Genomic DNA, 26,870 nt, shown 5'->3' on the forward strand with positions numbered 1-26,870 from the left:
GACAGAGAACAGCATGTAGGAGAGCGTTTTCCCAGGGCTCTACGTTCAGTATGGAAACCACCACTGAATGGTACATATGAGCACTGGGTCTCCTTCCTGACATCTTCTGGTGCTGGATGATGGGAAAGCGAGACTTCTGCTTCCCTCCCCATCTTTCATTGTTTTTGTTTATCAGCACTGTTTTTCTATGATCGATTGTTATAACTAATCTTATCGCCATTAGAATTTATACTAATAAGAAAAAAAGAGCCATACCTTATTGAGCACTAGCTATGTGCCAGACACTGTGCCAGGCACTTGCCATACTTTATGTGTGTTCCTCATATTTTTACTAAAGCAGAAGTTCTATTCACCCACCTCCACTTAACCCATCACACGTGACTAAAGAACACTCTCCAGGGCTTCCCTGGTGGCGCAGTGGTTGAGAGTCCGCCTGCCGATGCAGGGGACACGGGTTCATGCCCCGGTCCGGGAGGATCCCACATGCCGCGGAGCAGCTGGGCCCGTGAGCCATGGCCGCTGAGGCTATGCACCCGGAGCAAGAACACTCTCCAGTGTGTCTGGGCACAGACAAGCCCCTGGTGGTGGGGTGCTGTCAGCTAGCAGGACAGTCTCTGCACATCTGCACACCTCTGCTCCAGCCAGGTAAACTGGGACCCAGAGCTTATGCTCGTCCTACTCGTGATTATAACTACAACATTTAAAGTCATGTGGGTGAATGAAATAGGAAAACTAAGTTGAATGACTAGGGAACATCTGTGAAAGGCGAGTTTTTTTTTTTAAAAAATGCTAAAATTGAGTGTGAGTTAGACAACTATAAAAAGTTGGGGAAAATCATAAAAATCTAGAAGCATTTTGCACTCAGGTTGCTTTCAATTACCTCTAAATCTGCAGCCTACCTTAAAGACCCCAAAGTTGTAATCATAGATGGTGCATGACAGGTGTCATCCATGGAAAAGAGGGGACTCTATGTGCCAGTCAGGGACTCACATTAAAGAAGAGGTCTTGCCCCAAATCATGTGCATATAGATACCTGCTTCAATTAAACTGGCTACTGCAGGCATACTTATTTTCTTAATTTTAGAGTTAAAAAGTTACAATAAGCCAACTCTTAGTTTTGACATTTTCCTGCTTTATCTCATTTATTTATGCTCTAATATTTATTTCCTTCCTTCTGCTAAATTTGGGCTTGGTTTGTTCTTTTTCTAGCTCCTTGAGGTAAAAAGTTAGATTATTTGAGGTCTTTCTCCTTTTTTTAATGTAAACATTTATTGCAATGTACTTCCCTCTTCTATTTTTGCTGCATCCCATAGGTTTTGGTAATTTTTGTTTTCATTTACATTTGTCTTGAGGTAACATCTTTTTTAAAAAAAATAATCATTAAAAAAAAAAAAAGAAGAGGTCTCGGCCCTCCATCAGAATAGCACATTTCTATGTTTTAATAAAATATTTAAGGTACATATGTAAAATTTGTTGTACTTCTCCTCTATATTCAATGTTTTGATAAAATGGCCACCTACCAATCCCATCATATTGGATAAGAGAGCTTCGACTGCATTTTTTTTTTTTTTTTTTTTTTTGCGGTACACGGGCCTCTCACCGCTGTGGCCTCTGCCGTTGCGGAGCACAGGCTCCGGACGCGCAGGCTCAGCGGCCATGGCTCACGGGCCCAGCCGCTCCACGGCATGTGGGATCTTCCCGGACCGGGGCACCAACCCGTGTCCCCTGCATCGGCAGGCGGACTCTCAACCACTGCGCCACCAGGGAAGCCCAGATTATTTTTTATAATATATTTTATGGTAAAATATGTTTCAAATTATATTTTTTAACAACATATTTTAATATTATGTTTTACTATATCATCATCCACATTTTACAAATCATAAAGTCAAGACTGATGGGCTACTGACTTGGCAAATTTATTTAGCTAGTAAGTGGCTGAGGCACAGGAATTGAAATCCAGGGATGCCTGAACCAGGGTCACTCCACTAAGATCAACTGCTCTCCTCTATTTCTTTTCTTTTCTTTTTTTCTACTTTCTAGAAAATTTATTGAAGTATGGTTGATTTACAGTGTTGTGTTAATTTCTCCTCTATTTGTTCTCATCTCTCTTCTCAGTGCTGAGAAGACAAAAGTCACCGTCCTCTTCAGTGCATCACTGATGCTAGCTTACGTCTGGTAAGACTAAGCTGCGTGAGGGGGCAGCTCTAAGTGAGCAGGACGCCCAGCGCAGATGGCACTTTCTCTGAGTGCCAGTGTAACAGGTCCACGTCAGGCTTGTGATCGGAGCACGGCAACAAATGGGAGCAGCTGATGAATGTGGTCATTCTACAAGCCAGTTCCTTTGGTCAACTCCACGGCCAAAGGTTCCTCCCCGTCTCCAGACAAGATGTCACAGATGAGCGCTTTAGTCCCAAAGGGTAGGAGAGAAGACCAGGGAAAATCCATCACTGGGACCAGAAAAACAGTTCTAAAGCGCACGCTTTATTGACGACGGCTGGTATTTTCGTTTTGGTTTGGGGAGACTTAGGGAGTACCTTCCAGCTCAGAAACAAGCAGGACCAGTGGGCGCTCTCCCTGAGCATCTCTGCTACACTCCACATTCAAGCCAATGCCCACAGTCCTGGCGTCACCACCAGGCTGCACTGTCACCCTCCCCAGCTCTTTCTAAGGGCAGGATGCTGGTTGCCCCGAGTTACCTGCAGCTTGACGGACTCCGGTAATCGGGTCTGCAACAAGCCTTTGACGGGAGCCTCCTTGCTGGCCTTTTCCCCAGCCTCCACAGCCTTCTCCTCCACCTGGGTCACCTCCTCCTTCTCTGCTCCGTCCTGTGTGTCCCCACTGTGCTCCCCAAACACGGAGGGGTCGATGACAAGGAGGATCTGCCGAACATCGTCATCGTCAAACACCCCCATGACCAGCAGGGTTCCGATGAGTTTCAGCACAGGCACGAACTGGAACTCCACGGACCCCCCGACGGGGTCCCGGATGTGAGCCCCACTGCACCGCACTGCCTCCGTCAGCATGCTCAGCGCCTTCGTCTTGAGAAGCTCCAAGGGAATCTCGGGGCTCTGCTTCTGGTGTTCCTCGTTGGTCATGACGAAGCAGGCGGGGGAGAACCTGAACCCTGGCTTGAGGCATGTTCTCGGGCCCACCCCAGGGAGCCCATGCCTCTTGGACTCGTCCGGGTACAGGTGGATTTTCCTGGTGCTGCTGGTGATGGGGATGATGTACTCATTCTTCATCATCAGCTTCCTCTCCTTAGCGCTGGCCAGGTGGATGCTGATGAGAAGGTCATAGAAGCCGGAGCGCAGGAAGCCGGGGAGGTACTTGTTGTCAATGGCATAGAAGAGCTGGGAGAGGTCCACGTGGCTGCACAGGGCATAAGCCACCCGGCTGTTTCCCAGGGCGCACAAGGCGCTGTAGAGTCTCAGTGTGTGGTAATGGAACCACATGAGGTCCTCCTTCTCGCAGAGCTCCAGGATGTCCACACACCTGAGGAGGAGACAAGCAATCAACCACTCCAGGAGGAGAAAACTGTGCCAGAATTCAGCAGAGCGCTGACCCTCGGAATCCCCATGCATCTCACCCGAGCCAAGGAAGGCAGAGAGGGTAGAAGCCTGGAGCAGTCTCTCACGGGTTATCGTTCGTCTCCCAGTTCTGGTCCATATCCCAGCTCCTGATAATCCACCATTTCTAACTATGAGGGTCTCAAAAGTCTGTAAGACTTAAAAGCCACTAGCTTACCAAATATCAAAGTCCCCACTATTAGGGAAAAACCCGACTCAGAACTGAAAACAGTCAGGTACATGACAGGTGACTTGGTCCTCTTATTTGTAGGCTCAAGGGGATCCTCTGTTTACTGATGTAAGAGCCCCTCAGAAGACGTAGCTAAAGCCCTCCCATCAATTTACCATCTGCCTCATCTATGGAATCTCCAGTTTACCATCAGCCATGGGGCTATCCTTTTCCTGAAAACAAACTCACACCCGCGCTCTTGTCCAGAGAGGAAACGCCTTCCAACCTGTGATGAGTTGGCGTAGTCAGGTAGCCAGTTCACTTTCTCCATCCTGACTGTAGAGATCTATTTGCTGTGTATTATTCCCTTGTGTGCGGGGCCCCGGGGCTCTGATCTCTGCTTAGATTTTTTTCCATTTTGTCTTGCTTCTCACTGAGAACCTGAGGACACTTTGCAATTGGCTTACTTGGCTGGTCTCCTGGTCTTTGCTGCTCCTTCCCTACACTAGCCTGCCCTTCTGCTGCCCATGACCCAGTGGAATACCTAAATGTGAGCTATGCCGGTGTCAAATACCTCCATCCTCTACTGCTTTATTTTTTCAGTCCAAGAGATCAAGGGGTAATAACATCCATAAAAATAAAACTTACTTAATTTTTTCTATGGACAGAAACTGAACTAGATTTTCCCTACACAATTTCATTTTTTCTCTCTCAGCAGTCCTTTGGGTGGGCATTGATCTCACTGTACTGATGAAAAGACTGAGGCCTGGAGTGCATGAGTAACTCACTCAAGGCCACGCAGCCAGAAAGTGATAGCGCTAGAATTGAATCTAGGCCATAATCCAGGAGCACCTCTGTTTTTTAATTTTAATTTTTTATTTATTTATTTTTTTTTGCGGTACGCGGGTCTCTCACTGTTGTGGCCTCTCCCGTTGCGGAGCACAGGCTCCGGACGCGCAGGCTCAGCGGCCATGGCTCACGGGCCCAGCCGCTCCGCGGCATGTGGGATCATCCCGGACCGGGGCACGAACCCGCGTCCCCTGCATTGGCCATTGCGCCACCAGGGAAGCCCCAGGAGCACCTCTTAAAGTGTGGGGACCAGGAGCCTGATTCTTGGTTCTCCAAGCAAGCTAGGCATGCCTCATTCTTCCCCTTCTTGCCATCAATAACATAGTATTTCTGAGCCACGCTAGGGTTTTTAATTAAACGCATGGAAATGTCCCTGAGTGCAGGTACTCGGAGCTACAGTGAAAGCCCCGTGGCAGGCACGTCACTGTGAATATCAGGCTGTTTCTGAGCGCATAATCAAAGCGGGGAAGGGAAAGAAGAGAAACCGAGGCTTCGGGGCAATCAGTAGTCATCTGGGGCCCTTTGCCAATGAGGATGATCCTCCTTCCCTTCTGGGTTTGCTGGGTACTGCTCCCCTGCCTCCCGGGCCCGGCCCTTCCTCTTTGGACCCCCCCACTACCTGTTCTCCTCGGGGATGTAGAGCGCCATCATCTGTAGAGGCTCCAGGCACTGCACCACCCAGCCATGGCGGTCGCTCACCCGCTCCATCTCCACCTTCAGGAAGCTGCTGGGCATACGGCTCCAGAGGACGGGCTGGATGGTTTGGACGTCCAGCCGTGGTGGGCACTGCGGGACGGGGTTTTTCTCTTCACTCTTAAATATGGCTGCCGACAGGGGCATGGCGTTCTGGGGCAAGGCAGAAAGGCATCAGGGAGGAGAACACATGTGCAACACAGATATGCTCAGTGGCTGGACAATGCACCTGGCCCATGTTGACCAAAAGGATGAGCATACATTAAAAAGAGATAAATGCATCCAGGGACCAGCGAGGGCTTCACCAGCATCAATGAAGACCTGACATAATGGGTTATGTGAACATTCATTAATTCTTTCGGTACTCAACAGAAGTGGGAGAAGGGGAACATGGGAACCTATTTACTGTTGCATGAATTTCACATGGAAGTGTAGACGTTTGGGAGGCATATGAGAAGCAAGAGGTGACAGATTCCCGGTTTTCTCAGGCCCAGGCTTCTCCCCCTAATGGTCAGCATGTCCCCTCATGTCACAGACATTAGATGAGGGGACAGATAAATACCTTCAGCTTCCCAAGTTCAAACTGAAACAAAGAGGTGCTTGTAGGCTGCAGGAAGACCGCTGGAAACACCTTGGTATTGGGCTCCACCTGGAAACCAAAACAAATCCAGATGTTTGCCCAGAATTATAAACCCACAGGGAGCTAAGTCATGGGTGTTTCAATCAACACCCTCACTCCAACTTGAGCTGAAAGAGGGCAGTTAACGGGCTGCTGATTGCCCACTGCTCAGAGATTCCCAGAGACCCAGTGCCTAACCATAGCTACTGTCACTGCTCCCACCTTCAACACTCCCTTCCTCTCTCCACTCAGGGCCGAACAATCTCACGTCCTTTCATTCTCTCTCTCGGGTAACCAAAGTCAGCAGCTTTCTGCAGTGCTCAGGGGGACAGTCACAGGTGGGAGCAACCCACTGGCCACCGAAGGCAGTGCCTGTTCTGGTCACAGAACAAGCTGAGGCGCTGGCTCTTCACGGAGCACGGAGACCGCCCCCCCGCAGGCCCACAGCAAGCACCACCATCCATCACTCCTGCCCTGGAAGGTGACAAGGGAGGGTGGTGCGGTGGCTTCAGTATTCTTTCTCAAGGCACATGGGCGTCAGTCAGGCAAAGCCGGGGGGACCTACAGCAGAGCGTCGCAACCTCAGCCCTACTGATAAATGTCTCCAGAGTTGCCAAGTGTCCCTGAAGGGAAAAGTGCCCCCACTTGAGAGCCCCCTTTGCAGGCAGAGACCACGCGGCGCTTCCCTGGAATTACATGAAGAGGCTGCTCCTGGAGCCTCTCTCCTCCCTCAAAACCGTTCCCTCTCACTTGGTTCCTCTGGACTTCTCTCCACCCCTTCCTCACTCTCCATGATTTTAGTTCTTACATTAAAAGGTGCAGGATTCACCAACTGCCTTTTAGCTGCCACTGAGATGAGGCATGTGGACTGATTTACTTATGACATCAGGGGCTCCACTTATCCCTTGCTCACCTTGACGTCGGGCTTTTGATCAGACTCGGAGGACCACGGAAGAAGAAACGGAACTTTAATTCCACCAACTAAAGTCCTTTGCCTTTAAGCAAATTCAGACATGAGGACATTCTTGCAACTCTCCCGACCCCGTCACATTAGGAGCTGTTGGGTATTGGGAACATACCCTAAAAGTGTCCCTCAATGAGTCACCCTCTTGTACAATTCCCTCTCCTAGAACCTGTGCCTTGTTTCCAGCAAACAGAATATGGCAAAAAGCGACTGTCATGCCCTTGATTGGGTTACATTGTAGAAGACTCCATCTCAGCAGATGGGAGAGGAAGATGGTCCAGACAGCCTCGGAGAAGTAAACTGCCATGTTGCCAGAAGGCCACGTGACAGGAGTTCCAGGGGGGTCTCATGGGGCTGAGAGTGGTTGGCCCCTGGCTTCAGCCAGCAAGAAATGGAGCCCTAGTTCTACAAATGTAAGCAAATGAATTCTGCCCACAACCATGTGGGCTCAGAAAAGGACCCCGAGCTCCAGAAAAGAATGCAGCCTGGCTGACACCTTGACCGCAGCCTGGTGTGATGCTGAGCAGAGGACCCAGCTAAGCTGTGCCCTGACTCCTGACCTATGGACACTGTGGGACAATAAATGAATGCCTTTAAGTCACTGAGTTTGTGGCAATTTATCAGGTGATAGAAAATGAATAGAGCAGTTTTCCTTTCTGCCGGGATATTTGTTACAGGCTTCTTGTAAATAATGAACTTCCTCAATGCATTTAGACATAAGAATTATAAACATACATTTTTATGGCTGGAAGTGACTTAAAAGATTGTCTGGTCCAGTGCTATCATCGGCTCACGATGAAGAGGCCAGACTGCTTAGACCCCAGGCGTGCACCCAGCACATGTCATTTGAGCACACTGTAGTAGGCTTATGTTTCAGATAAAACATTTGCTTTTACCTGATGCTTTAGGTACCCATGGATGATGTGAAGGGATGATGCCAGTAAAACCAACAGGTAGGGAGGGGGCTGCTAGAACTGCCTAGGCTATGTCTGAAATAAGCTTTGGTAAGGACATTCAACAATCATTTAATGCCTATCACATACCTTCTTTGTGCCAGGATCTGGGTTTATGGGTGAGAGACACATATGGGAAATTCTGATTTGATGCTGTGTGACTTTGGCCACAAGGCAAGACTCATCTCTGGTCTGGCCCCAGATTTCTCAAATACCCAACAGGTAACATCTAGAACAATGTGTGAACTTGAAGCAAGCAGAGGGCTGGCAGCTGAGAAAACTTCACCTGGACCAGCCAGGTGAAGAGAGAGAGAAATGCATTCAGCCAGAGGTTTTCTTTGCTGAGCTAAATTGTACCAGTATAGGGAGCGACAGGCTGAAGAGGGTGGCACCCTTTTAGGTCCCTCAGGAATGGCCCCTGCAAACTTCATAAACTACCCAGTCAAATGCCAGGGCCCTCCTCAAACCTCCATGCAGAGAGGAGGTCCTTGAAAGCATCTAGGATGGGTGCCCTGGGATGGGTTTATTTCTACCGTGCACACTCCCACCACGATGAACAACGGGAACGTCTCTTCAACCACTAAAATAACAAGAACACACAAGGGTGAGCTCCTGATGGGTGTACATAAGGAGAGAAACTGCAACTGGTGGTGTGGTAAGTGGAATACTAGATGGCCCTCCTGACCCCTGGGGTTAGTCCCCTGATCGTGTATGTCACGGGGCAAAAGGGTTTCTGCAGATGTTAGTAAGGCTACTGGCCAACTGACCTTAAGATAGACAGAATATCCTTGTGGGCCTAATCCAATTGTACGAGTCCTTAAAAAAAGCAGGTGTTTTCTCCTGCTGGGGGCAGAAGGGAAAATCAGAGAGAGTCTTGAAGCCCGAGAAGAACCAGATGCACCCTTGTTGGCTTTGAAGATGGAAGGGGCCACATGAGAGGGAATGTGGGCACCTCTGGAAGCACAGAGGGGTTGGCCAGCAAGAAAATGGGGACTTTGGAACCTCAGCCTACAACCACAACTGGATCCTGCTGACAACGTGAATGAGCTTGCAGGGGATTCTACCCAGAGCCTCAGGACAGAGACGGCTCATTCCAGCCGACACCTTGATTTCTGGCCTTGTGAGAACCTGGGCAGAGAACCCAGTCAAATCTACAGAACTATGAAATGATAAGTGGATGCTGTTTTAAGCTGCTAATTTTGTGGTAACTTGTTAGGCAGCAATTAGAAAACTAGTGGCTTCCCAGCCGAGTTGGTCAGTTTGATAATAAACACTTAGCAAGCACTCACTAGGTACCAGGTACCGTCTCAGATGCAGCAGTGAACCTGAGAGATGGCCTCTCCCCTCAAGGAGCTTACATTCTGGAAGGGGAGGCTGCATTCTAATGGAATAAGCAATGAGCCCAGACTTGAGGCTGCCACGAAGTGCCATGGACTTTCTTCCCTTTGTGTTTAAGGTACCTTTTATCACTGGGTGCTATGTTTTGTCTTTGCAATGACAGACATTCTATTTCTAATCACGTGTGAAGGTCAGGGCATAGGAACTAGCCTGAACTGAAGGGTAAACCCCTCTCGTAAATCGGAATCTCACGGCTGGCTCTGCTCTCGGAGCAGTGTGGCTGGAGTGGCGGTAACTGAGGAGTATCTCTTGTACATACATTTTATTTCTCATTTCTCCCATGATTACATTAAGTGAGACAGAAAAAGCTTTTCAAATCGCATAGCAGTATTTAACGGGGAGGTCTAGAAACATTGTCTGAGAGAATCCTCCTCTCATTCTTTTGGTTACTGGTCCTTTCTGAATGGAAAGCCAGTATATAAATATTGCTGCCCTGCTCCTCTTGAGAAGATTGAAAAATGAAAATGGCTACAGCTGCGGAATAACAATTATCCCACTGCTGGGAGCCCAGACGCATGGCTGGACACGTTACTGTCTCACAGGAATGAGAAGGGGGCTGGGTGGGTATGAGCCTCCCGAGGGTCCGTGCTCAGAGTCGTGACCTCCTCCCCATTCCCACCTCAGGGTGGGGGTGGGTTTGGACCCCTGAGCAGAGTCATCAGGATTTGTACGCAGATGGAGTCACGCCCGGCATCCTGGGGTGCGGGTGTCAACATGCAGCTCAGACAGCTGACCAGTCCCGTGTCATCCAGGAACTACTGCGTGAAAGATGGGATACAAACGTGTTCCGCTCTTTGTTGTCACATCTTCTCACCCTCATGGGCTGTTTCCTGAAGCAGGCAAGTCACTGCTGCCACAGATGCCACGGGCTATTTATTTATTTATTTATTTAGGGACCTTAAAAGTGATTAGATGCTTTGGAGCTCTCTGTAGCTCAGGGAGGACCCTTCAGTCAAACTCATTTCAAAAGTTAATGGGAAAAAGCTAATGGATTCTGAAGGACGGCAGTAATGTACACAAGCCTCCTCTCGGTACTGGTGGGGAAGGGAAGGTGGAATCATGAGGAAGTACCGGAAGAATACTTCAAAGCCTGGCTGTGCAGAGGCCTCTTCCTGGGAGCGGCTGGTGGGGTCCCGGTTGCTGGGTGGTAGTGATGATTCCACTTCTTCCCAGGAGGAAGTGGAGGTGTGCAGGGGGCTACCCACTGCAGGAGGTCCTGGAGAGGACCGCCACACCAGCAGGCCGTCCCTGGCCCCCAGGAAGGGCTCTGCCCATCTGACTTTGGTCACCTAACATTTCAGACACTTGCTGCCAAGGGGCTTTTCAGCCCAGAGGCCGTAACCTGGGGCTGATTCTGGAATCTGGGGTTTTAGCCATTTACACAGGAGCCGGATGCTTTTAGTCTGCTGTAGCTGGGTAAGCTTCCCTGGACGCTGCCTGCCACTGTCCTGGTCAGAACTCTTCAGGAGTTCCACATTTCTTCCTAATACCTCCCTACCTTTCCAAATTTGTCACTATGAACCATAACCCATTCCATTCTGTCCATCGTTCCTCAAACATACACTATGCCCCCGTCTCCATTACGTTTCTTGTGCCATTCTTTCAATCTAGTACACTCCTCTCTCTCCACCTGGAAGAATTCTTTGTTTCAAAATCAAGATTTCTCTGTAATAAACCTTTACTTGATCACTGTCAATGGGAGCAGGCTCTTCCTTCTCTGAACTCGGATAACACTCTATCCACACGTACATGAGGCCCTCCGTTCCACCCTTGGAGTGTCAAGAAGGAACTTGACTTCCTAACTTAGCCTGTCTCACAGTATGCTCTGTAGAACTCTAGGCTTATAGAAGAGTACTAATTGTTTAAAAAAAAAAAAAAAAAGCTCTTCTTGGTTAAATAATATGGGAACTGCTTGGCTAGGTTTCTTTCTGAAGCATTTCTTAAAGTTTTCCTGTACTAACACTCACTGCGAAACTTCCAAAGGAGGATATAATTTGTGGCATTTCCCAAGCTTACTTGGCCATCAGAGATGAAGCTTAAAGGAGATTAGGCTTCTTGTGGTTAATGGCGGGTAAACCTACGTGGGTATAATTAATGGCTTCCCCAAGTAGTTCTGTCGAAGTTCATAGTCAATGAAAGAGAAAAATAAATTATGTAAATGCATTTTAAAGCACCCTGTAAAGAAGCCATAGTGAATGAGAATAACCTTTTATTGCAAAGGGAATACTCCCTGGCAGATGAATCAGTTTTTATAGGTCTATATTTTGAGCACAGAAGTTTCTTAAAGTGAGAAGTATCTCTGTTGACCTTTTAAACTTTGCATCTTATATAGTGTAGGTAACATGAAAGGCGCACAAGAAATATTGATGGAACCAACAAATAACCTTTTAGAGCCCATCACCAAGGAAAAGCCTTCTTATCTTCTAGAAGGATGACCAGCATTTCTGATCAACCAGTAAATGAGATCTTTCCCTCTCTGAACAAAAGGAAGTCCCTTTACTCTTGTCTTCCTAGATGGCACTGGACCACGTGGGTACATCAACTCCATGTGCTGTGGTGGGGATGCCACATATGGAGAAGACTGAGGAGCTGTGCCCTGAGCACCAGGCCGGGGATGCTGCTGTCACGGCCCTAGGAGCCGCCCCTACCTGGTAGCAGGTGCCGAGTTCCCTCCCGTTGGCCGAGAAGGACAACATGCCCATTGCCAGATCCACGAGGCAGCCGATCTCTAGGTCCACGTTGCTGCGACTTGCTCTTTGGGACGTGGCCACGACGTCCCCACCCCAGACCATGTAGCAGTTGCTGCGCTTCACACTAAGAGCCAGAGAGAAGAAAAAGCACAGAATCTGGACTGGGGGCGGTTTGGAATCAAGACTCAGGATTGAAATGCCCCCAAAGCTTCCAATGAAGCTTTCCAATCAGCCCCGAATAATTTTTTTTTCTTAAATGAATTCACTCAGTTTAGGAATGTGGCACTCTATCTGCTTCACAGAGCAGAGTGTTCAGGCAACTTGTTTCCTGGCTCATCATCCATTCATGTTTCTGAAACAGATAATGGGGACGGTAGTATTGCCACCTTAGAAGTGGGAGATAAAGGTGCAGAGAGGATGACTACCTCAGGTGGACTTAGAGAGGAATTTGGTATAAGAGGCAGGAACAAAAGCTCTGTGTCCTGAGTTCCATTTCAGTGCCAGGGCAAAAGGCCATTTGACACTTGAGAACTCAGGCCCACATTCCCTAGGATGGCAGGCCTGGGTCCCAGGAAGATTTGCAAAGTAGATAAAGTTAGTCTCTGATGGCCTTCCACCTCCTTATCTGTACTACCCCCCCCAACCCACCCCAGCTCCCTGGAGCCCTGCCCCCTGCACTCTTCACCACCTACCAACCTGGGTCCCTTTCTCAGCTAGCTGGCTACCACCCCCCAGAAAGAAAACTCCACCATAGGCATTTAGCTTTAAAAGCCAACTATAATAACTAAAAAGCCTTTAAAATCCAAAGCCTGTTTTTTTTTGGTTTGTTTTTTTTTTGCGGTACGCGGGGCTCTCACTGTTGTGGCCTCTCCCGTTGCGGAGCACAGGCTCCGGACGCGCAGGCTCAGCGGCCATGGCTCACGGGTCCAGCTGCTCCGCGGCATGTGGGACCTTCCCGGACCGGGGCACGAACCCGCATCCCCTGCATCGGCAGGCGGACTCTCAACCACTGCGCCACCAGGGAAGCCCTGTCTTGTTCTTATGTTGTAGAAATTGGGGCTTGCCTAGAAATCACGGAGTCTGAGAGGGAGCCTGGGCTTCCCAACTGTCCATCTGTATCTCCCATCCCTGGGTCATGTTTTATACATGTGATGAAATTGCCCTTTATTTTGGCTAATAACGCTTCTCCCACCATAGTCCTCCCCCACCCCCGCCATTTACTTAAGGATTTTAAGCCTGTGCTTCATTTTCCCTTTATAATAGAGGCTGATGTTTCCTTCTTTGGGGTGTGAGGGGAAGGGAAAAAGACCGCTGCAGGAGGGCCAACCCTGCCCCTCAGGAGTCCTCTTACCTTTCGTGGACCCGGCCTCTTTCGTCCCCCAGAGTAACAGTCACGGTACAGTTTTTATTCAAGTCAAACTTTTCACTGTACAAATGATAGTCGGGAGTCACCCATCCGACCCAGACGCAGGAGGGGTCCTGTCCAGCAAAGATGCGAATTGCGTAGTAGCACTGCTGGGGAGAGACCACAGGGGGGCGTGAGTGACGCCCCGCCCCTGTTGCGGGGAGCGGGCTCAAGAGGCAGAAATTATGCAGCAGCCCCCTTGACTCCCTTTTCTTAAAAAGCACACACTGTTCTGGGGGTGTACTGCACTACACTCTGGACTGAGTGAAGAGTTGATGAGAGAATCTGGTTTTCTTATTTTTTTCTTTTCTGTTGTGCTTTAGCCTAAAAGATCAGGCGTCTAATATACCATCCTCTGCCCAGAAGATGCTGCTGCCTAGATCAGGGGCAGCCACTCAGAATGGTCAGCACAGAACCCTAACCCTCTTCTGGGTACCAGGGCTGCGAGGGAGAGCCAGGCCACCTTTGCCCTCAGAGAGAAGAGCCATGAAATTGCCCTGGGGGCCGGGGGTTAGAGAACGCGGGCTACACTTTCCAATTCTGCAGGAAGTCTAAGTTTTTTTAAGTCTTGAAAAAGATGCTACAAAAGAAAAAGCCCACAATGTGGCCAAACGTGCTTTGTGTGGTCATCAGACTCAGACAGGCAGGGCTGAAAATTAAAGCCATTCTTGGTGGGCATTGTAACAACTTGTGAATTGTATCACTGTGTTATCATAACAACTAAAGCATTGAGGTAAGTGACTGCTTCATCATTTTCTTTATGAAACTGAGCACATTTATTGTTTTTCTATTTTGCTTCTATTTTATTTTATTATTTTTAAAATTTTTATTGGAGTACAGTTGCTTTACAATGTTGTGTTAGTTTCTACCGTACAGCAAAGTGAATCAGCCATACATATACATATATCCCCTCTTTTTTGGATTTCCTTCCCATTTAGGGCACCACAGAGCACTGAGTTCCCTGAGTAGAGTTCCCCGAGCTATACAGTAGGTTCTCATTAGTTATCTATTTTATACGTAGTATCAGTAGTGCAAATGAAGTCCTTTTATGTGTCGTCTGTCCTACTTTTTGATTGGAAAAGGGTCAGCCAGACGCGCCTGTGCTGGCATCTTGGCACTGGCAGCTATTAGTCATGTGACCTTGGACAAGTCATTTGTCCTCTCTGTGCCTCAGAGCGCACGATATTGTTCATCTCCTGGGGTTGCAGTGGAACTTAAGAAGGAAGGTGATACAATGTGCTCCGTGAAGTGTCCTGCACATAGTAAGTGTGTGACATGCCGTTGCAAGAATCATACTCTTGATAGTTAACCTACGAACTTGGGGTTGCAGGATAACTTTATAGAAAGGGTGACATGCATTTCTTCCAAAGGAATTTGTGTGTGTGTGTGTGTGTGTGTGTGTGTGTGTGTGTGTATGTGTGTTTTTTGGTCAGGTGCTAAAGAAGGATGAGAGAAAGAAAGAAATTAAGAAGCATTGTTTTCTGACCACTGCCTAGCTTGAAGAAAAAGAACCCAAAGCAGCCTACATCTTCTGGGCTGGCTCCCTGCTCCTTTTTCTCATTTGACTGCTTTCAACATTATTCCTGGCACTGCTCAGAGAGATGGGAGAATTGATTCACAGAAGTTTACATAAAAGAACAAACAAAAGGATTACATTAAGAGTCCCCCCTTTCTCCCCCAACTGATGTTCATTTCAATCAGAAAGGCAGTGCTGGGTCCCTGGTGGCAAATAGGCACCAATTACACAATGATGCCCAATTAGATGCTCCAGGTAGAGTTCTGTTTTGCACTGAATAACGGTTTCTCTTTCCCCCACTTGAGAAATGCCATAGATATGTTCTGGAAGCATCAAGAAGGATATTAAAAGACAGAGTAATTGGCAATTAAAGAGGATCTCTAGACAGATCTTTGCTGTAGGGGCCATATTACCAGGCACAGCAAAGAATCAAATAATTAAAACCATAATTGAGCACATTTACTTACTGTTGTTGTATGAGAGAGTATTTCTTGCATCTGTTTCCTGGGGGGAAGAAATCCATGTTTTAGTTCTTCAGGTCTATAGAGAAGCCCAGAAATCTGACAGGCAACTGATCTACCTTTAACGATGAAAGCAAGTTTAAGAAGCTGGCTCTTTCCTATACATGAGTGACCCTGACTGGTCTTGGGACTTGTTCATTTTCAACCTGATACCACCAGGCAGGGCTTTGCCTTCCAACTCTTGTCTCTCAGCCCAGGTGTAAGTTAGAGCTAGGGGGAGGTTGGGAGATGCTAATAATGTAGGCAGGGATACCTTGGAATACATTATCCTGTTCTCTTAAGCAGCTGTGCTTGTTTAAAGCTTGGTAGATAGTAAAACTCTAGAGGAAACCCGGACCAGATATACATCAACAATAAAAAATAGACATTAAAGGGAAGAAAGATAGCAAGGAATATATTCCCTATCAGGAAGCAGGAAGTCACATTACTCAGGAGTCACACAGCTGCTGGGTTGGACACTGGCCATAGTTATGCAAAGAAGGCAGTATTTGCCTACAGAAGCTTCTAATTTCACACAAAGGCAACCACAGTTGCACCCTCTCATGCACTTACATTCTTTTTACTCCAAAAACATACAAATTATAGGTTGCAAGGAGGCTAGGGACTCAGACAGCTTGGGAAGAACAGAAACTTGTTCACTGGATGTGACCCAGTTAAGCTTGATCGGTCCCCTAATTATACACTGCACACACACACACGTGCACGGGTACCCATCCTCATTTCTTCCTGACTGAAAGCAGAGGGAACCCTACTCCCAGAGGAGTCCTGTGAGTTGTGCCGAGGTAGAGTGAGAAGGAAACAGACAGAAAGCCGACTTCGCAACAGACAGGCTGAGCACCTCTGAGAGCTGGAGGCTCCTCCCTCACCTTTTCTGGAAAGCGTCACCGTCCGGACATGGGCTGTGACTGAAGGAGGAGTGGCACTCCACCGGCACGCTGAGGCGGCAGTAGATCATGGTGGCATTGCCGTTCTGCGTGCCGAACGTCTTGTGGATCACCTTGAGGCACGGAGGGCTGTCCATGGTGCCATCGATCCTCACCACCTGGAAATGCCATGGTCCTCACCTGACACAGCCTGACTCTGACCCACCCCTCCTCCCCTCACTGACTACTTACGTCAAGGCTTTATGGGAACTACAGAGGGTGTCCTGAGTGCTAACAAACCATTACACTCATCCTTACGTGGACCGTGCCCTATAAAATATCACACAGGTCTGCCTCTGGCTGGGGAAATGAGGGATCTAAATTAGGGATCTACAAATGCTCACTGGGCTTTCTGCAAGGTCAAGGATGCCAGGCAGGGGGTAAGGCAGTGTTGGATTTGCTGATGCTGACCTTTTAGGAAGGTGACAAGTGGCTAAAGGAGAAAATCTTTCCAGAGGTTTCCCCTGTCAGTGGGCATGAGAACATCTAAGGGAGAAGGCACCAGAAAGCCCAAAGCTCAAGAACAGACATCAGAGTTTCCTTGGGGGGCACTGTCTCCCACCCAGCGCCTTTCCCACCTTTACCACAGTTACAGCCTGAGCGCAGAAGCTCCTGGAGACTCCTCTACATACTGAGGAAATTCCCAGCTCCAGGGCACAAGCACTGCAGGGGATGCACTGGAGGATGAGAGATCAAAACTGGATTTTTGAAGTGTGTGTGTGTGTGTGTGTGTGTGTGTGTGTGTGTGTGGAGGGGTGAGGGGGGGTGGGAGGGAAGAGCAAAGGAAGTAAACAGACTTACAATAATAATTTTGTTACGATCTGAGCATTTCTCCCTGCATTCTAGACAATAGTTCCTATCCTGCGGTCCATGAGTACGCTTACATATTTTTGTGTGGTTTGTATATTTCGCTAAGTGGAGGGTCTCTAGATTCTATCAGCTTGTCAAAGGGGTTCATGACCTCCAAAAAGATTTCTAAAGTAATGGCCAGGTAGGAATCAGAGAAATTAAAGTCTCTGCTATTTAAGACCGTGGGGAAAAGCGGAGGATGAAGAATTGATACTTTGCTGAATTCAAACTGGGCGGGGAGTGAAGGGGACTTACAGTCTGGGGGAATCAAGCCATTGAATCTAATGCTTCGGTGGAGCTGACTTGTCTGACATCCCATCAGCCCCCGTCCCACCCCTACGCCATGAGAAAACCATGGTGGGGCTGGGCGATACAGAGACAAGCAGATGTAGAACCAGAATCCGAATCAGTCTCCTTACAATATTTGGCTTCTCTGCCTCTCTGCTCCCCCGACAAGGTGGGAGTATCACAATCAACTACTACACCTCCACTTAAAAACCTGGAGACGGTTCTTCAGGAATTGAACAAAGCCTAAAAGACATCAAGTTATGAGCAGAGGAGAACCATGTTTGGAACACATGATCCTGAGCGCAGGTACTGAACTTTTTTAGGAAAACAACTTTTAAGGTCTCTGGATACTGTATTGCTATAATACTGGTATAGGAATGTCTGGAGCAAACATTGTGGCCCAAAGGTTTGGGGATGGATCTGCAAGGTGTTTACCACTTGTAAGATGCCACACAGCTGCCCCAACTAAGGTACCTGCAACGACAGCTCTGAGGGCCAGCGAGGTGACCGGGGTAGGGGCAGCCAGTGTGTGGATTTAGGCAAGCACCACCTGGGGACAGAAGCCATCAGCGGGAGTTCAGGGCCTTGGTCCCCCCGGCCTGCCAGGGTCCCCGCAACGTGCAGCATTACCTCTATCTGTGGATGATCCTTGGGCACGTTGACAAATGTTGGGAGGCGCTTGCTGAACCACATGGCCACGTCACGGTTCATGTTGACAGCAAAAGGCTCAAAGCCCTCTTGGAGGCCGCACATGGTATAAAACTTGAAGGTGCTGGCGTCCATCCCGAGATTCATGCGGCCGATCTGAGACAGGCCCAGAGAGCATATGGGCACAAAGCCTGCAGAATGGTGAGAGAGCCTGGTCAGCCCGCAGGACTGTCCTGGGAAGCTGGGAGGAAGCGGAACCTTTGCTTCCTCCCAGCAGGAAAGTCTCAGCAGGAAAGACGGAAAGACGGGACGGCGTCCTTTTCTTTCTTCCTGGCACATAAACTCAACAACAGGAAGTCACATGGAGTTTACGGCTGCCCTTGGTATATGGGAAAGAAAAGTGAGTCTGGTTCAAAATGATTTGCTGAAAAGAAAATCATCTAGGTAAAATTCTTCTTAAGACATAAATATCAGCTGGAAAAGTAAAACCAATAAGAGAAAAAGTGAAATTCTTTATCCATGCCTTAGCTAAAATTGTTAGGCCCTGGGTAATTTTATTTTATTTTATTTATCTCTGGACATATATATATTTTTGAGGTACAGTTGATTTCCAATATATTAGTTTCAGGTGTACAACATAGTGATTCAATATTTTAATTGACTGTACTCTATTTAAGGTTATTACAAAACAATGGCTCTATTTCCCTGTGCTGTACAATAATATATCCTCGTTGCTTATCTCTTTGATACATAGTAGTTTGTGTTTTTTTTTTTTTTTTTTTTTTTTTGCGGTATGCGGGCCTCTCACTGTTGTGGCCTCTCCCGTTGCGGAGCACAGGCTCAGTGGCCATGGCTCACGGGCCCAGCCGCTCCGCGGCATGTGGGATCTTCCCGGACCGGGGCACGAACCCGTGTCCCCTGCATCGGCAGGCGGACTCTCAACCACTGCGCCACCAGGGAAGCACTAGTTTGTGTCTCTTAATCCCATACCCCTAACTTGACCCTCCCCACTTCCTTCTCCCTATTGGTTATCACCAGTTTGTTCTCAATATCTGTGAGTCTGTTTCTGTTTTGTTATATTCCTTCAATTGTTTTATTTTTTAGATTTCACATATAAGTGATAACACAGAGTATTTGTCTTTCTCTGTCTGACTTATTCCACTAAGCAAAATACTCTCTGGATCCACCCATGGTGTTGCAAATGGCAGATTTTCATTCTTTTTTATGGCTAAATAACATTCCATTGTATGTGTATGTATGTGTGTGTGTGTATAGACACACACCACATCATCTTTATCCATCCATCTGTTGATGGGCACCTAGCTTGCTTCCATATCTTAGGCCCTTAGATAATTTTAAATACTGCCCCCAAACAAAACAATGCCTAAAGAATGACTTGGTGTAAACCACCCGACTTTTCTAGGTCTCAGCATCTTCTCCAGTGAAATGAGAGGTCTAATGGCTAGTGTCATTTTGAGAGTATGTTCCTAAGAAGTTTTGGATGCTAACACAATGATTCTGCTTGTTTACAAAATACAGTTTACAAACCCCATCCTCCCAGCCTTCTGCTGTAGCCCCCTCCTAAGCAGGAAAGTGAGATTTTCAAGCAGGAGACACAGAAAACTCTGTTCACTCTTACAGTGACTGCCTCTCCAAGCTCTCTTCTGTATCCTCATCATATTATAACACTGCCAGGCAGAACAGACCCAAGGCAGAAGTTCAGATTATTTGGCGTTCTTGTTTGTAGGCTATTTATGAATCGTAATTGTGGACCAACAAATCAGCAGAACTGGGAAAGCACTAATTATCCCAGATCTGGGAAGATGTGCGGCAGGCAGCCAGAGGGCAGCTGAGGCTGCCAGGAGAGCTCAGAAAAGGAGGAAGGGCTCGGAGGCTGGTGGCTAAAGCAGGGCTTGGAGTCCCTACAAGGAAAACCGTGTCACTCCTAGGATGGCGGTGCTTATTTAAGGGGACGTTTAAAGGTCTATTTTGAGAGAATTTATGTTCAACAGTAAGTCGCTCATAGAGACCAAAGGCAAAATGCACTCGTCCTAAAACCAGTGCTTATATACTATTATCTAAGCCACAAAGTTTCTATGTAAATAAGTCTCATAAGTGAAAGATAAATCCCTCCCAAACTGAGCTGGTTGCTTTCAGAAACTATGAACTCATTTAGGACACTATTTAATACTATTTCTGAGTAAGAGAGCTCCAGTGAATTCCTAGCAATGACGGTGACATCTGTACAAAGGGCCTCCTCCCAGGACCATCAGGGACTGGTGATCCCACCACTCGGTAAGGCAGACGGTCTGGTCCATCAGACAAGCACAGATTCACGCACCATCCTGAGCATTGCTATGTTTCTGGCATGGCATTCGAGACTGGGATAGATGAAACTATCCCTTCTAGAGACAGAGATTTTTATAAATGAGGAATCTTTGGAGATCTGATTCCAGTATGGAATAAGGACTGATTGTTGGCAAAACTTTTGGGTCCCTACTGGGCCAGCGGGCTCTGCTCTATGCTATGAGAAGATGTGAAGGAAGGAAAAGAAACCATCTTGATCACCAGCAGCTTACAGAAGTGGGGATGACAAATGGAACGCACAAGAGTGAATGCTGTGTGGTAAGACACGTGCACCTGCCAGAGAGTACTTTGGTTTTCAACCTGGAAAAGTACCACTACAGTAGTTTTATGTTGGAGACGTGATTTTGAAGCGTTCCATCCGTGATGTGAGCAGAGATAGGACACCTTAAGAAAGTCTCTCTTGGATGTGGAGAAAAGGCAACCCTCTTACACTGCTGGTGGGGATGTAAGTTGGTGCAGCCACTGTGGAGAACAGTATGGAGGCTCCTCAAAAAACTAAAAATAGAGCTACTGTATGATCCAGCAATTCCATGCCTGGGCATATATCCAGAGAAAACCATAATTCAAAAGGATACATGCACCCCAATGTTCAAAGCAGCACTATTTACAGTAGCCAACACACGGAAACAACCTAAATGTCCATCGACGGATGAATGGATAAAGAAGATGTGATACATATATACAATGGAATATTACTCAGCCATAAAAAAAGAATGAAATAATGCCATTTGCAGCAAAACGGATGGACCTAGAGATTATAATAGGGAGTGAAGTCAGACACAGAAAGACAAATACCATATGATATCACTTATATGTGGAATCTAAAATATGACATAAATGAACTTATTTAGGAAACAGAAACAGACTCACAGACATAGAGAACAGACTTGTTGCTTCCAAGGGGTAGGGGTGGGGGAGGGCTATTTGGGTGTTTGGGATCAGTAGATGCAAACCATTATATATAGAATGGATAAACATTCAGGGAACTATATTTGATATCCTGTGATAAAGCATAATGGAAAAGAACATGAAAAAGAATGTATATATCACTTTGCTGTACAGCAGAAATTAACACAACATTGTAAATCAATTATACTTCAATAAAATCAATTAAAAAAGGAAAGTCTCTCTTCCCCTTTCTTCTCCAATAACTTGAATGATGGGATAAGTAAGCAGCAGATTCAAAAACAATGAGGACTTCTGAATAACCCAGATCATATCAATGACTTCCTAGTTATAGACCCCCTGACAATGCAAGATGCATGCAGAAAGGAAGAAAGGTCGCATCTGCATGAGGTCTTTTTTCTAAGGAACTTGGCCTCCTCATTGTTCCCTAGCCATCAGCAGAGGGGACAGTACTTTGCTGAAGATAAATCTGCAGGTTTGAGGAGCTAACAGACTCGACCAAGGTTGTAAGAAGGGCAAGTGACAAAATGGGAAAAGATCCCACACCCTCTGACTCACAGAGCAGCTGACAGTCAGTGTGCAAGAGAGGGGGTGAAGGTTACAGGGGATGAATTTAAACAGCAGTTATGTCCTAGGGCAGAGGGCTGTACGCATTACAGAGCAGAGCGCTGTCCCTCTGAGGCAGAAGCCATCTCTATGGGGGGAGAGCTGAACACTGACTGAAAACAGACTCTGAAACAAAAGTCGGGGATGTCAAAGCAACAGGAGGGAGTGTCAGGGACCTCCTCGGGAATAAGTGGGCACAGAGGTGACAGCTCTGTACAGCAGCAGACGAGAAGCTAAATCCCAGGCTTGAGCCAGAAAAGAGAAACTCCAGAAAGGACCGAGAGCAAAGCTACATCTTCATGAGGCACCAGCACTTTCTCCTGGGGAAGAATACTTGAAAACTGGATATATTTAATCAGCTTCCTCCACCTGGTGGAGAGACTCTGCTCCATTTCTACAACTTCTTTACTTGAGGAGTTACAACTTCAGGTAACTTGATAACTCTGCTTGATAGACAGATAAGGGGGAACAATGATGATAAACCCTACCAGCTAATATTTATCAAGTACTTTCTAGGTGTCAGGCCCTGGGCTCAGCACTCTACAGATTTAGCTCATTATTGCGCCCATTTTACAGATGAGGAAACCGAGACCTAGCAAGTTGATAACTTACTTGCTCAAGTTCTGTCTCTTGGTAAGTATGTGGAGCCAGCATGTGAACAAGGCTGCCCGAGAGCAGTCCAGAGCAAGCAATGGGGGCTGAGGCCCAGATGACTGCTTTCTAATTCTTATCTCCAGTGACTGGCTTTGAGATGAACTCTTCCTTCACTTTTCAGATGATTTTCCTAAGTGTCGTGTAGTTGATTAGTTTGCCTCTAGATCAGGCAGCTGGAGACCTACAATCACAACGCACTCCAGGTCCCTTGGAAGAGAGGGGCTGCCTTCTTCAAGTGGCCACACGGCTCCCTGGAGTTGATCTGGATGGACAGATCCACTTGGTAAGGCCACCTGGCATTACTGTGAACAATGTCGTGCACACACAAGGATTTGCACTTTGCACACAACTCAATTAATCCCTAGCTTCAAATGAGACTGGAGAAGTAAGAAAACGGAAAAATAAAGGGGAAAAGTACTCCGTCCCTACATGCAGCCTAGTAGAAGTAATTCTGCTGACATCATTGAAGAGGTTTGAGGAGAAAATCCGCAAACGGCCTTACTTGGAACCTAGATGTGCACAGAATTCCTGTTCTAGGAAAGGTATGTCAAGAACACACGCATTTAAATCCTGCAGAGGACCCCAGGTTCTGATAAACTTTGAATCACAAGGCCTCATACGGCTTTGTGATTAGGAGGAGAGTCAGCCAGGAGGTCATCTTTTTATAATTCAGGAGCTTGGAAAGAAACCAATTATCTACACAATCCCAACCATGGATCCATTTTTAGTCCATTTCAAGCTGAAGAAAGACATGAGAGCAAATCATTCCCAGTAATGGAAAGACTCAGATCTTGGGGAGAGGTGGTTAAATGACTGCCCAGACCATTCCTGGGCTGTTAATGAGAGTCTTAATCCAGCAGCTCATGTTTTACCCATTAATTTTAATTTTCTAAGCCTCACAAAGATGCTGTTTGGGGACAGCACTGAGATGGTCACAAGCCTTGTAGAAAACACAGGAAACAAGAGGCCACGTTCCCCTGCCATAGCACCCATCCGGGGAGAGAATGACAGGGGAAGCTTGGGTACCAGTGTGTCTGTGCGCAGATGGTGGCGACACTGCCTGCGGGGAAGTTTCATCTGCTGCCTACGGAAGAGCTGCCAGCAGAGCTGGGGGATCTGTTAAACCCTGACAGGCCAGTGCCAGGAAGAGCCTGGGAGGCTGCCCCTGCAGACGCTGAAGCTGGAGCGAGGCAGGAGGTGCCCCAGGAGAGTGCCTGGTACAGGCAGAACAGGACACCAGCACTGAAGCCTCTTCCAGACAGCATGTTCTGAGGTCTGGGACCATGTGCAGAACTTTCTCTTCCTTTCCTTTAAATGGGATAAAAGAGAACACTAATAGCAAAGGTTTCATCGTGGAAGCTTCTGAGCTTCCAGATGCCTTCTGGCGATAACACTGTGAGCTGTGATGGTCCAGGCCAGGGAACAATGATTAGGAAAATTCTAATGAGGCCGATAAGAGTAGATCATCTATGATACAGGAGAGGATGGAGATGACAACTTATAAATAACCCAGAGGAAAAAAACCAGCCACGAATTGTAGTGCCTGCCCCCATTCCTTCCCCCAAAGGACTAAAAACTTCGCACAGCACGACTCCCTCTGGGGTAAATGGCCTGCATCAAGGCTGGGGTGCTGGTGACCAGAACACAAACATATAGGGGATTTTGCTAGATATGGGGCTATAATGCACAAAACGTTTTATTTTCAACAGATGCTTTTCCTAACAGCTCAAGGCAAGAATTTCTGCCTCTTTCCACTTTATGCAGAGAATAGAAAGATGCTATATGGTGATTCTAGGCCTCCAGGTTATTGTCATCAAAGAAAAGCATGCAGACTCCCTTTCAACTGCCCTTCCTCTGACTCCTGAGCCATCACAGAACTGAAAGAGCCTCCCAATTACCTTGTCTCTGTGTGATTAAAGTGCGATACAATACTACGGTACAGTGTGTTAACACAGTACAGTACAATTCTATTATAAAACAGAGTGCTAATAATAGACTCAGTTATTCTGAAGGTTAAATCATGTCTCTGTACACAAAAGGTCTATGAGGCATCTCTTTCATTACAGCACAGCTGATCTCTAAAAACAGAGTTCTCCTAAAACATCCCTCTTCTTTATAGTATTCTTCTGCACAAACCCTAGGACAGCTCCCCATGTCATAGAGAGTGGAGTCCAAGGATGCTAGGCCCAGATTAGACAATAAATAAAGTTTTTTGAATAAAAAGACCAAGTCTTGATGTTTGAGGCTATAATCTGCACCTTCTTGTTCTTTCCACCTTCATCTTCTGTAAATTCCATCCACAAATCTTCCAAAATGTATCATCACTCTTTCCTGCCGTTTCCTGATTCCACACTATTACTCAACTCACATCCCCTTAGAAGAAGACCCTTCTCCTCAGAGGTAGACAGCTCATATTTTTTACTTAACCTTCAGTTCCAATCCCATTCTTATAGCATTTTCATCCTGCACTGGTCATTTGCCATTTTTAACCCATCGCTTCGCATTGGTAGTTACCTTTCCGTATTTTCATCTGATTTATTTTTCCAACTAGAAAATGAACTCCTTAATTTGGCTACTATTTACAGTTGTGTATACTTTAGACCACTGCTCTTCATACCTTAAAGTGCGTAGGGACCACCGGACTGTCTTGTCTGAATGCAGTTTCTGAATCAGTAGGACAGGCATGGGGTCTGAGAGTCTGCATTTATAACAACTGGACCACACTTTGAGTAGCAAGGCTTTAGACTTTACAGAATTCTTAGAACTCTGCACATAGACAAGAATCTTGTCTCCTCCTTAGGTTGAGCCGAAGTCTCATAGGCAAGTAACCTCCCCGAATCCACACTCAGGGGAGCCATAACAAGGTCTCTGGTCTTTGGACTCTTCCCGCTCTAGGGAGCTACGCTCCTTGGGGATGAACCTGAATCTTCTAATTCTTCATTTTCCTCCAGCCTCATGAAGAGAGCACTGCCTGTGATGGGTACTTGGTAAATATCTGTTTCCAAAGAGCAGTGCCAGAGGATACTCTTCTCCACTGCCCTCATGCCCACCGACATGATTTCCCCCTCTTTGCCTCCGAACCAGTGCAAAAACCATTCTTTCTGCTGGCAACAGCTTTCCCAGTTGTTTCCAAAAACGTATTTTTCAAAACTTTGATTTTAAACCTTTTTAGAAGGCATTAAAATATGACCCCATCTGGCTTCAGTCACCCTGTCTTTCTAGGAAAATACGCTGCCTTGCAACTTTTCTATTACCCCAAATATGTGGCTCTTAGAAAAATCTTTAAAGCTCTTTTAAGGTACAGTTGGATATGCATGTTGCAGATAATAGATGTCTGCAAAAAGTGTGAAAGTGATTTGTAAAGCTAAAACACATTGTAAATACATAATATTTTATATGTATTAAAAGTACATACTCATAGAGTCCTCCTGCCGATGCAGGGGATACGGGTTCGTGCCCCGGTCCGGGAAGATCCCACATGCCGCGGAGCGGCTGGGCTCGTGAGCCATGGCCGCTGAGCCTGCGCGTCCGGAGCCTGTGCTCCGCAACAGGAGAGGCCACAACAGTGAGAGGCCCGCGTACCGCAAAAAAACATACTCATGTATTTCTGCTGCTCTTGCCTGTGCAGTTTTATCTTTTTTAACATTCAGGGTGGGGAGGGAGGACTGTTTCTTTTTGTAAAGTCTCAGAAATTTAAAGCTACCAGGAACCCTAATCATTTACAGAGGGGGAAACGAGGTAAAAAGACATTAAATAAAGTCAACCCGAGATGTCACAGGTGGGAAGGGCAGAGGCAGGACAGGAAACCAGGCCTCCTGACCCAGAGCAGCCTCTTTTCCTCTCGACCTCCCTGCCTCCTTCTCGTCTGTACTGAAGCAGCAGACAGTGGCAAAGCACCAAGCACAGGGGTGTGACCACAGCTGGTATTAAGTCACTGCCATAGAATTTTACAACTGAGAAGGATGTTGGCACTTATGCAGTCTATCATCCTGTTTTCTGGTACAGATGTAGGAGGCAAAGCCCAGAGAAGTCAAGCCAAGCCTGTCTGGGAGCCACACAGTTTGTGAGGAGCGAGTCAGCTAACTCACAGGCCAGTACTCCCTTCTCCTGGTGCCAACAGCCTCGGTACAGAACGTAGCTCTGTCGATGGGAAATAAGAAGCGCCCATCGCTCCTCTGTGTAGCTCCTCTGCCCTGACTGCAGTCTATTCACGGCCATTAACAAGTGCAAGTGTGCTTGGGTTTCACAGCATGCTTGACTTTCAAAATAAATTCTGTTTCAGT

The 26,870-nt window shown here is 47.1% G+C and overlaps 1 protein-coding gene across 1 annotated transcript in view; it reads right to left on the minus strand.

Moving 5' to 3' along the window:
- The window catches only part of RYR3 (ryanodine receptor 3), a 374,244-nt gene that overhangs the window by 185,449 nt on the left and 161,925 nt on the right, over positions 1 to 26,870 (minus strand). The window contains exons 28-35 of the mRNA XM_065871700.1: positions 18,037 to 18,245; positions 16,213 to 16,388; positions 15,293 to 15,329; positions 13,256 to 13,419; positions 11,863 to 12,028; positions 5,843 to 5,929; positions 5,207 to 5,433; positions 2,700 to 3,495 (exon numbers count right to left, since the gene is read on the minus strand). Coding sequence (XP_065727772.1) covers positions 2,700 to 3,495; positions 5,207 to 5,433; positions 5,843 to 5,929; positions 11,863 to 12,028; positions 13,256 to 13,419; positions 15,293 to 15,329; positions 16,213 to 16,388; positions 18,037 to 18,245 — 1,862 coding nt within the window. The remainder of the gene's footprint in view (positions 1 to 2,699; positions 3,496 to 5,206; positions 5,434 to 5,842; positions 5,930 to 11,862; positions 12,029 to 13,255; positions 13,420 to 15,292; positions 15,330 to 16,212; positions 16,389 to 18,036; positions 18,246 to 26,870) is intronic.

This window comes from Phocoena phocoena, chromosome 2, assembly GCF_963924675.1.
Source record: "Phocoena phocoena chromosome 2, mPhoPho1.1, whole genome shotgun sequence".
NCBI classification, from domain to species: Eukaryota; Metazoa; Chordata; class Mammalia; order Artiodactyla; family Phocoenidae; genus Phocoena; species Phocoena phocoena.